Raw genomic sequence first — 11615 nt, 5'->3', positions numbered from 1 at the left:
TTTCAGTGATTTTCACCTTTTTTTCAAATCTCCGAAACCGTGAAAAATGCCACCCTGTAGCATGTGCTCCGAGACCATGGACTATAGCCTGTCGCTTTTCACTGATTTTCACCTTTTTTCAAATCCTCCGAAACCGTGAAAAATGCCACCCTGTAGCATGTGCTCCGAGACCATGGACTATAGCCTGTTGCTTTTCAGTGATTTTCACCTTTTTTCAAATCCTCCGAAACCGTGAAAAATGCCACCCTGTAGCATGTGCTCCGAGACCATGGACTATAGCCTGTCGCTTTTCAGTGATTTTCACCTTTTTTTCAAATCCCCCGAAATCGTTAAAAATGCCACCCTGTAGCATGTGCTCCGAGACCATGGACTATAGCCTGTCGCTTTTAAGTGATTTTCACCTTTTTTCAAATCCTCCGAAACCGTGAAAAATGCCACCCTGTAGCATGTGCTCCGAGACCATGGACTATAGCCTGTCGCTTTTCAGTGATTTTCACCTTTTTTTCAAATCCTCCGAAACCGTGAAAAATGCCACCCTGTAGCATGTGCTCCGAGACCATGGACTATAGCCTGTCGCTTTTCAGTGATTTTCACCTTTTTTTCAAATCCTCCGAAACCGTGAAAAATGCCACCCTGTAGCATGTGCTCCGAGACCATGGACTATAGCCTGTCGCTTTTCAGTGATTTTCACCTTTTTTTTCAAATCCTCCGAAACCGTGAAAAATGCCACCCTGTAGCATGTGCTCCGAGACCATGGACTATAGCCTGTCGCTTTTCAGTGATTTTCACCTTTTTTTCAAATCCTCCGAAACCGTGAAAATGCCACCCTGTAGCATGTGCTCCGAGACCATGGACTATAGCCTGTCGCTTTTCAGTGATTTTCACCTTTTTTCAAATCCTCCGAAACCGTGAAAAATGCCACCCTGTAGCATGTGCTCCGAGACCATGGACTATAGCCTGTCGCTTTTCAGTGATTTTCACCTTTTTTTCAAATCCTCCGAAACCGTGAAAAATGCCACCCTGTAGCATGTGCTCCGAGACCATGGACTATAGCCTGTCGCTTTTCAGTGATTTTCACCTTTTTTTCAAATCCTCCGAAACCGTGAAAAATGCCACCCTGTAGCATGTGCTCCGAGACCATGGACTATAGCCTGTCGCTTTTCAGTGATTTTCACCTTTTTTTCAAATCCTCCGAAACCGTGAAAATGCCACCCTGTAGCATGTGCTCCGAGACCATGGACTATAGCCTGTCGCTTTTCAGTGATTTTCACCTTTTTTCAAATCCTCCGAAACCGTGAAAAATGCCACCCTGTAGCATTTGCTCCGAGACCATGGACTATAGCCTGTCGCTTTTCAGTGATTTTCACCTTTTTTTCAAATCCTCCGAAACCGTGAAAAATGCCACCCTGTAGCATGTGCTCCGAGACCATGGACTATAGCCTGTCGCTTTTAAGTGATTTTCACCTTTTTTTCAAATCCTCCTAAACCGTGAAAAATGCCACCCTGCAGCATGTGCTCCGAGACCATGGACTATAGCCTGTCGCTTTTCAGTGATTTTCACCTTTTTTTCAAATCCTCCGAAACCGTGAAAAATGCCACCCTGTAGCATGTGCTCCGAGACCATGGACTATAGCCTGTCGCTTTTCAGTGATTTTCACCTTTTTTTCAAATCCTCCGAAACCGTGAAAAATGCCACCTGTAGCATGTGCTCCGAGACCATGGACTATAGCCTGTCGCTTTTCAGTGATTTTCACCTTTTTTTCAAATCCTCCGAAACCGTGAAAAATGCCACTCTGTAGCATGTGCTCCGAGACCATGGACTATAGCCTGTCGCTTTTCAGTGATTTTCACCTTTTTTTCAATCCTCCGAAACCGTGAAAAATGCCACCCTGTAGCATGTGTTCCGAGACCATGGACTATAGCCTGTCGCTTTTCAGTGATTTTCACCTTTTTTCAAATCCTCCGAAACCGTGAAAAATGCCACCCTGTAGCATGTGCTCCGAGACCATGGACTATAGCCTGTCGCTTTTCAGTGATTTTCACCTTTTTTTCAAATCCCCGAAATCATTAAAAATGCCACCCTGTAGCATGTGCTCCGAGACCATGGACTATGCCTGTCGCTTTTCAGTGATTTTCACCTTTTTTTCAAATCCTCCGAAACCGTGAAAAATGCCACCCTGCAGCATGTGCTCCGAGACCATGGACTATAGCCTGTCGCTTTTAAGTTATTTTCACCTTTTTTTCAAATCCTCCGAAACCGTGAAAAATGCCACCCTGCAGCATGTGCTCCGAGACCATGGACTATAGCCTGTCGCTTTTCAGTGATTTTCACCTTTTTTCAAATCCTCCGAAACCGTGAAAAATGCCACCCTGTAGCATGTGCTCCGAGACCATGAACTATAGCCTGTCGCTTTTCAGTGATTTTCACCTTTTTTTCAAATCCTCCGAAACCGTGAAAAATGCCACCCTGTAACATGTGCTCCGAGACCATGGACTATATATAGCCTGTCGCTTTTCAGTGATTTTCACCTTTTTTTCAAATCCTCCGAAACCGTGAAAAATGCCACCTGTAGCATGTGCTCCGAGACCATGGACTATAGCCTGTCGCTTTTCAGTGATTTTCACCTTTTTTTCAAATCCTCCGAAACCGTGAAAAATGCCACCCTGTAGCATGTGCTCCGAGACCATGGACTATAGCCTGTCGCTTTTCAGTGATTTTGACCTTTTTTTCAAATCCTCCGAAACCGTGAAAAATGCCACCCTGTAGCATGTGCTCCGAGACCATGGACTATAGCCTGTCGCTTTTCAGTGATTTTCACCTTTTTTTCAAATCCTCCGAAACCGTGAAAAATGCCACCCTGTAACATGTGCTCCGAGACCATGGACTATAGCCTGTCGCTTTTCAGTGATTTCACCTTTTTTTCAAATCCTCCGAAACCGTGAAAAATGCCACCCTGTAGCATGTGCTCCGAGACCATGGACTATAGCCTTTCGCTTTTCAGTGATTTTCACCTTTTTTTCAAATCCTCCGAAACCGTGAAAAATGCCACCCTGTAGCATGTGCTCCGAGACCATGGACTATAGCATGTCGCTTTTCAGTGATTTTCATCTTTTTTCAAATCCTCCGAAACCGTGAAAAATGCCACCCTGTAGCATGTGCTCCGAGACCATGGACTATAGCCTGTCGCTTTTCAGTGATTTTCACCTTTTTTCAAATCCTCCGAAACCGTGAAAAATGCCACCCTGTAACATGTGCTCCGAGACCATGGACTATAACCTGTCGCTTTTCAGTGATTTCACCTTTTTTTCAAATCCTCCGAAACCGTGAAAAATGCCACCCTGTAGCATGTGCTCCGAGACCATGGACTATAGCCTTTCGCTTTTCAGTGATTTTCACCTTTTTTTCAAATCCTCCGAAACCGTGAAAAATGCCACCCCTGTAGCATGTGCTCCGAGACCATGGACTATAGCCTGTCGCTTTTCAGTGATTTCATCTTTTTTCAAATCCTCCGAAACCGTGAAAAATGCCACCCTGTAGCATGTGCTCCGAGACCATGGACTATAGCCTGTCGCTTTTCAGTGATTTTCACTTTTTTTTCAAATCCTCCGAAACCGTAAAAAATGCCACCTGTAGCATGTGCTCCGAGACCATGAACTATAGCCTGTCGCTTTTCAGTGATTTTCACCTTTTTTCAAATCCTCCGAAACCGTGAAAAATGCCACCCTGCAGCATGTGCTCCGAGACCATGGACTATAGCCTGTCGCTTTTCAGTGATTTTCACCTTTTTTTCAAATCCCCGAAATCGTTAAAAATGCCACCCTGTAGCATGTGCTCCGAGACCATGGACTATAGCCTGTCGCTTTTAAGTGATTTTCACCTTTTTTTCAAATCCTCCGAAACCGTGAAAAATTCCACCCTGCAGCATGTGCTCCGAGACCATGGACTATAGCCTGTCGCTTTTCAGTGATTTTCACATTTTTTTCAAATCCTCCGAAACCGTGAAAAATGCCACCCTGTAGCATGTGCTCCGAGACCATGGACTATAGCCTGTCGCTTTTCAGTGATTTTCACCTTTTTTCAAATCCTCCGAAACCGTGAAAAATGCCACCCTGTAACATGTGCTCCGAGACCATGGACTATAGCCTGTCGCTTTTCAGTGATTTTCACCTTTTTTTCAAATCCTCCAAAACCGTGAAAAATGCCACCCTGTAGCATGTGCTCCGAGACCATGGACTATAGCCTGTCGCTTTCAGTGATTTTCACCTTTTTTTCAAATCCTCCAAAACCGTGAAAAATGCCACCCTGTAGCATGTGCTCCGAGACCATGGACTATAGCCTGTCGCTTTTCAGTGATTTCACCTTTTTTTCAAATCCTCCGAAACCGTGAGAAATGCCACCCTGTAGCATGTGCTCCGAGACCATGGACTATAGCCTGTCGCTTTTCAGTGATTTTCACCTTTTTTTCAAATCCTCCGAAACCGTGAAAATGCCACCCTGTAGCATGTGCTCCGAGACCATGACTATAGCCTGTCGCATTTCAGTGATTTTCACCTTTTTTTCAAATCCTCCGAAACCGTGAAAAATGCCACCCTGTAGCATGTGCTCCGAGACCATGGACTATAGCCTGTCGCTTTTCAGTGATTTTCACCTTTTTTTCAAATCCTCCGAAACCGTGAAAAATGCCACCCTGTAGCATGTGCTCCGAGACCATGGACTATAGCCTGTCGCTTTTCAGTGATTTTCACCTTTTTTTCAAATCCTCCGAAACCGTGAAAAATGCCACCCTGTAGCATGTGCTCCGAGACCATGGACTATAGCCTGTCGCTTTTCACTGATTTTCACCTTTTTTCAAATCCTCCGAAACCGTGAAAAATGCCACCCTGTAGCATGTGCTCCGAGACCATGGACTATAGCCTGTTGCTTTTCAGTGATTTTCACCTTTTTTCAAATCCTCCGAAACCGTGAAAAATGCCACCCTGTAGCATGTGCTCCGAGACCATGGACTATAGCCTGTCGCTTTTCAGTGATTTTCACCTTTTTTTCAAATCCCCCGAAATCGTTAAAAATGCCACCCTGTAGCATGTGCTCCGAGACCATGGACTATAGCCTGTCGCTTTTAAGTGATTTTCACCTTTTTTTCAAATCCTCCTAAACCGTGAAAAATGCCACCCTGCAGCATGTGCTCCGAGACCATGGACTATAGCCTGTCGCTTTTCAGTGATTTTCACCTTTTTTTCAAATCCTCCGAAACCGTGAAAAAGGCCACCCTGTAGCATGTGCTCCGAGACCATGGACTATAGCCTGTCGCTTTTCAGTGATTTTCACCTTTTTTTCAAATCCTCCGAAACCGTGAAAAATGCCACCCTGTAGCATGTGCTCCGAGACCATGGACTATAGCCTGTCGCTTTTCAGTGATTTTCACCTTTTTTTCAAATCCTCCGAAACCGTGAAAAATGCCACCCTGTAGCATTTGCTCCGAGACCATGGACTATAGCCTGTCGCTTTTCAGTGATTTTCACCTTTTTTTCAAATCCTCCGAAACCGTGAAAAATGCCACCCTGTAGCATGTGCTCCGAGACCATGGACTATAGCCTGTCGCTTTTCAGTGATTTTCACCTTTTTTTCAAATCCTCCGAAACCGTGAAAAATGCCACCCTGTAGCATGTGCTCCGAGACCATGGACTATAGCCTGTCGCTTTTCAGTGATTTTCACCTTTTTTTCAAATCCTCCGAAACCGTGAAAAATGCCACCCTGTAGCATGTGCTCCGAGACCATGGACTATAGCCTGTCGCTTTTCAGTGATTTTCACCTTTTTTTCAAATCCTCCGAAACCGTGAAAAATGCCACCCTGTAGCATGTGCTCCGAGACCATGGACTATAGCCTGTCGCTTTTCAGTGATTTTCACCTTTTTTTCAAATCCTCCGAAACCGTGAAAAATGCCACCCTGTAGCATGTGCTCCGAGACCATGGACTATAGCCTGTCGCTTTTCAGTTATTTTCACCTTTTTTTCAAATCCTCCGAAACCGTGAAAAATGCCACCCTGTAGCATGTGCTCCGAGACCATGGACTATAGCCTGTCGCTTTTAAGTGATTTTCACCTTTTTTTCAAATCCTCCGAAACCGTGAAAAATGCCACCCTGCAGCATGTGCTCCGAGACCATGGACTATAGCCTGTCGCTTTTCAGTGATTTTCACCTTTTTTTCAAATCCTCCGAAACCGTGAAAAATGCCACCCTGTAGCATGTGCTCCGAGATCATGGACTATAGCCTGTCGCTTTTCAGTGATTTTCACATTTTTTTCAAATCCTCCGAAACCGTGAAAAATGCCACCCTGTAGCATGTGCTCCGAGACCATGGACTATAGCCTGTCGCTTTTCAGTGATTTTCACCTTTTTTTCAAATCCTCCGAAACCGTGAAAAATGCCACCCTGTAGCATGTGCTCCGAGACCATGGACTATAGCCTGTCGCTTTTCAGTGATTTTCACCTTTTTTTCAAATCCTCCGAAACCGTGAAAAATGCCACCCTGTAGCATGTGCTCCGAGACCATGGACTATAGCCTGTCGCTTTTCAGTGATTTTCACCTTTTTTTCAAATCCTCCGAAACTGTGAAAAATGCCACTCTGTAGCATGTGCTCCGAGACCATGGACTATAGCCTGTCGCTTTTCAGTGATTTTCACCTTTTTTTCAAATCCTCCGAAACTGTGAAAAATGCCACCCTGTAGCATGTGCTCCGAGACCATGGACTATAGCCTGTCGCTTTTCAGTGATTTTCACCTTTTTTTCAAATCCTCCAAAACCGTGAAAAATGCCACCCTGTAGCATGTGCTCCGAGACCATGGACTATAGCCTGTCGCTTTTCAGTGATTTTCACCTTTTTTTCAAATCCTCCGAAACCGTGAAAAATGCCACCCTGTAGCATGTGCTCCGAGACCATGGACTATAGCCTGTCGCTTTTCAGTGATTTTCACCTTTTTTTCAAATCCTCCGAAACCGTGAAAAATGCCACCCTGTAGCATGTGCTCCGAGACCATGGACTATAGCCTGTCTCTTTTCAGTGATTTTCACCTTTTTTTCAAATCCTCCGAAACCGTGAAAAATGCCACCCTGTAGCATGTGCTCCGAGACCATGGACTATAGCCTGTCGCTTTTCAGTCATTTTCACCTTTTTTTCAAATCCTCCGAAACCGTGAAAAATGCCACCCTGTAGCATGTGCTCCGAGACCATGGACTATAGCCTGTCGCTTTTCAGTGATTTTCACCTTTTTTTCAAATCCTCCGAAACCGTGAAAAATGCCACCCTGTAGCATGTGCTCCGAGACATGGACTATAGCCTGTCGCTTTTCAGTGATTTTCACCTTTTTTTCAAATCCTCCGAAACCGTGAAAAATGCCACCCTGTAGCATGTGCTCCGAGACCATGGACTATAGCCTGTCGCTTTTCAGTGATTTTCACCTTTTTTCAAATCCTCAGAAACCGTGAAAAATGCCACCCTGTAGCATGTGCTCCGAGACCATGGACTATAGCCTGTCGCTTTTCAGTGATTTTCACCTTTTTTTCAAATCCCCCGAAACCGTTAAAAATGCCACCCTGTAGCATGTGCTCCGAGACCATGGACTATAGCCTGTCGCTTTTCAGTGATTTTCACCTTTTTTTCAAATCCTCCGAAACCGTGAAAAATGCCACCCTGTAGCATGTGCTCCGAGACCATGGACTATAGCCTGTCGCTTTTCAGTGATTTTCACCTTTTTTTCAAATCCTCCGAAACCGTGAAAAATGCCACCCTGTAGCATGTGCTCCGAGACCATGGACTATAGCCTGTCGCTTTTCAGTGATTTTCACCTTTTTTTCAAATCCTCCGAAACCGTGAAAAATGCCACCCTGTAGCATGTGCTCCGAGACCATGGACTATAGCCTGTCGCTTTTCAGTGATTTTCACCTTTTTTTCAAATCCTCCGAAACCGTGAAAAATGCCACCCTGTAGCATTTGCTCCGAGACCATGGACTATAGCCTGTCGCTTTTCAGTGATTTTCACCTTTTTTTCAAATCCTCCGAAACCGTGAAAAATGCCACCCTGTAGCATGTGCTCCGAGACCATGGACTATAGCCTGTCGCTTTTCAGTGATTTTCACCTTTTTTCAAATCCTCCGAAACCGTGAAAAATGCCACCCTGTAGCATGTGCTCCGAGACCATGGACTATAGCCTGTCGCTTTTCAGTGATTTTCACCTTTTTTTCAAATCCCCCGAAATCGTTAAAAATGCCACCCTGTAGCATGTGCTCCGAGACCATGGACTATAGCCTGTCGCTTTTAAGTGATTTTAACCTTTTTTTTAAATCCTCCGAAACCGTGAAAAATGCCACCCTGCAGCATGTGCTCCGAGACCATGGACTATAAACTGTCGCTTTTCAGTGATTTTCACCTTTTTTTCAAATCCTCCGAAACCGTGAAAAATGCCACCCTGTAGCATGTGCTCCGAGACCATGGACTATAGCCTGTCGCTTTTCAGTGATTTTCACCTTTTTTTTAAATCCTCCGAAACCGTGAAAAATGCCACCCTGTAACATGTGCTCCGAGACCATGGACTATAGCCTGTCGCTTTTCAGTGATTTTCACCTTTTTTTCAAATCCTCCGAAACCGTGAAAAATGCCACCCTGTAGCATGTGCTCCGAGACCATGGACTATAGCCTGTCGCTTTTCAGTGATTTTCACCTTTTTTTCAAATCCTCCAAAACCGTGAAAAATGCCACCCTGTAGCATGTGCTCCGAGACCATGGACTATAGCCTGTCGCTTTTCAGTGATTTTCACCTTTTTTCAAATCCTCCGAAACCGTGAAAAATGCCACCCTGTAGCATGTGCTCCGAGACCATGGACTATAGCCTGTCGCTTTTCAGTGATTTTCACCTTTTTTTCAAATCCCCCGAAATCGTTAAAAATGCCACCCTGTAGCATGTGCTCCGAGACCATGGACTATAGCCTGTCGCTTTTAAGTGATTTTCACCTTTTTTTCAAATCCTCCGAAACCGTGAAAAATGCCACCCTGCAGCATGTACTCCGAGACCATGGACTATAGCCTGTCGCTTTTCAGTGATTTTCACCTTTTTTTCAAATCCTCCGAAACCGTGAAAAATGCCACCCTGTAGCATGTGCTCCGAGACCATGGACTATAGCCTGTCGCTTTTCAGTGATTTTCACCTTTTTTTCAAATCCTCCGAAACCGTGAAAAATGCCACCCTGTAACATGTGCTCCGAGACCATGGACTATAGCCTGTCGCTTTTCAGTGATTTTCACCTTTTTTTCAAATCCTCCAAAACCGTGAAAAATGCCACCCTGTAGCATGTGCTCCGAGACCATGGACTATAGCCTGTCGCTTTTCAGTGATTTTCACCTTTTTTTCAAATCCTCCGAAACCGTGAAAAATGCCACCCTGTAGCATGTGCTCCGAGACCATGGACTATAGCCTGTCGCTTTTCAGTGATTTTCACCTTTTTTCAAATCCTCCGAAACCGTGAAAAATGCCACCCTGTAGCATGTGCTCCGAGACCATGGACTATAGCCTGTCGCTTTTAAGTGATTTTCACCTTTTTTTCAAATCCTCCTAAACCGTGAAAAATGCCACCCTGCAGCATGTGCTCCGAGACCATGGACTATAGCCTGTCGCTTTTCAGTGATTTTCACCTTTTTTTCAAATCCTCCGAAACCGTGAAAAATGCCACCCTGTAGCATGTGCTCCGAGACCATGGACTATAGCCTGTCGCTTTTCAGTGATTTTCACCTTTTTTTCAAATCCTCCGAAACCGTGAAAAATGCCACCCTGTAGCATGTGCTCCGAGACCATGAACTATAGCCTGTCGCTTTTCAGTGATTTTCACCTTTTTTTCAAATCCTCCGAAACCGTGAAAAATGCCACCCTGTAGCATGTGCTCCGAGACCATGGACTATAGCCTGTCGCTTTTCAGTGATTTTCACCTTTTTTTCAAATCCTCCGAAACCGTGAAAAATGCCACCCTGTAGCATGTGCTCCGAGACCATGGACTATAGCCTGTCGCTTTTCAGTGATTTTCACCTTTTTTTCAAATCCTCCAAAACTGTGAAAAATGCCACCCTGTAGCATGTGCTCCGAGACCATGGACTATAGCCTGTCGCTTTTCAGTGATTTTCACCTTTTTTCAAATCCTCAACAATGATGAAGAATCGCGCACTATAGCGCGCCGCTCAATGACCTCGACCAATATCAATGACTTTGAGCAGTATAAATTACCTTCATAAGACTAGTAAATGACCTTGACCAGTATGAATGACCTTGACCAGTATAAATGACCTTGACCAGTATAAATGACCTTCATAAGACTATTAAATGACCTTCAGAAGACTAGTAAATGACCTTGACCAGTATAAATGACCTTGACTAGTATGCGGTCCGTGACCATGGACTATAGCCTGTCGCTTTTCCGCGATTTCCCCCTTTTTTTCAAATCCTCGGAAATCGTGAAAAATGGCACCCTATAGCATGCGCTACGAGACGATGGACTATAGCCTTTCGCTTTTCCACGATTTCACCTTTTTTCAAATCCTCAACAATGATGAAGAATCGCGCACTATAGTTGAACCATGTAAATACAACACATTGAGCAGGGCACTGCAGGGAGTTGAACCCCGTTCCGGTAAACCAGAAGTACGACACCAGTGCCTTAGTTTTTGTGTTGTTGTCATGTACAGGTCCATTCGTTGAAATGTAAAATGTACATTTCAACAGTAAAGTAATGTATAAAGAAGAAAAACATAGGACGAAACTAACATTTTTGAATTACCGGTATTTGCTATGATTTTTTTTAACTTTCTCTTGCCGACCTCACACATTTCATTCGATGATTAATAAAAAAACAGTGTTGGACCTGTAAGGGTCCATTTGGTTACACGTGCGTGCGTGTGCGCGTGTATGTGTGTGTGCGTGTGTACACGCTTCGATAACCAGTGTTGGACCTGCCCATTTTGTTTCATCTGTACACTCTGAGTTACAGACCTGTAAGGGTCCATTTGGTTACATGTTTTACACTCTCAGAGTTACATTTGGTTAGCATGTGCGTGCACGCCGTCTGTGCGTGTGCATGTGTGTGTGTGCGTGTGTGCAAGTCAAACGCAATTTTTGTTTTCACTGTGACTGTCCTGAGACATTGAGGTACGCCCTGTGCGATCATGGTATTGGTACGAGAACAAATGTTATAAGATCGAGGTAAGAATTGTGTTCCTGAAGAGAATATCAATGTTGCATTGAAAAGATAGGACAGGACGGTACTCTGGTATAAAGATAGGAGGACAGGACGGTACTCTGGTCGCTTTAAGCGCTGTAGTTGACATTCAGAATGTGTCTGTGGTCTGGTAGTCACATTGTGTGAAAGGCACCTCCCCCCCGCACCACCCAACAAGCAGACTTCCAGAAGATTGAGTCTGTCCTTGAAAGTGCCCTCCAAGAAATGTCAAGCTACTACAATACAACCACCTGAAACCCAACCCATCAAAAACCCAACTATGCAGCTTCCACCTGAGGAACCGAGACGCGAAAAAAGAACTGAGCGTCACTTGGGATGGTCACAAACTCTCCAACCA

At 44.6% G+C, this 11615-nt stretch overlaps 1 protein-coding gene across 1 annotated transcript in view; it reads right to left on the bottom strand.

Moving 5' to 3' along the window:
• Window positions 1-11206, bottom strand: part of LOC306935006 (cyclin-Y-like protein 1) — a gene marked incomplete at its 5' end in the record, with an annotated part of 44973 nt that extends 33767 nt beyond the window's left edge. The window contains one exon of the mRNA XM_079517828.1: window positions 11182-11206. Within this exon, the coding sequence (XP_079373954.1) occupies window positions 11182-11206 (25 nt within the window). The remainder of the gene's footprint in view (window positions 1-11181) is intronic.
• Window positions 11207-11615: the final 409 nt, after the last annotated feature.

Source organism: Electrona antarctica, assembly GCF_951216825.1.
Source record: "Electrona antarctica genome assembly, chromosome: 13".
NCBI lineage: Eukaryota > Metazoa > Chordata > Actinopteri > Myctophiformes > Myctophidae > Electrona > Electrona antarctica.
This window is presented reverse-complemented; position numbering and strand designations above follow the sequence as displayed.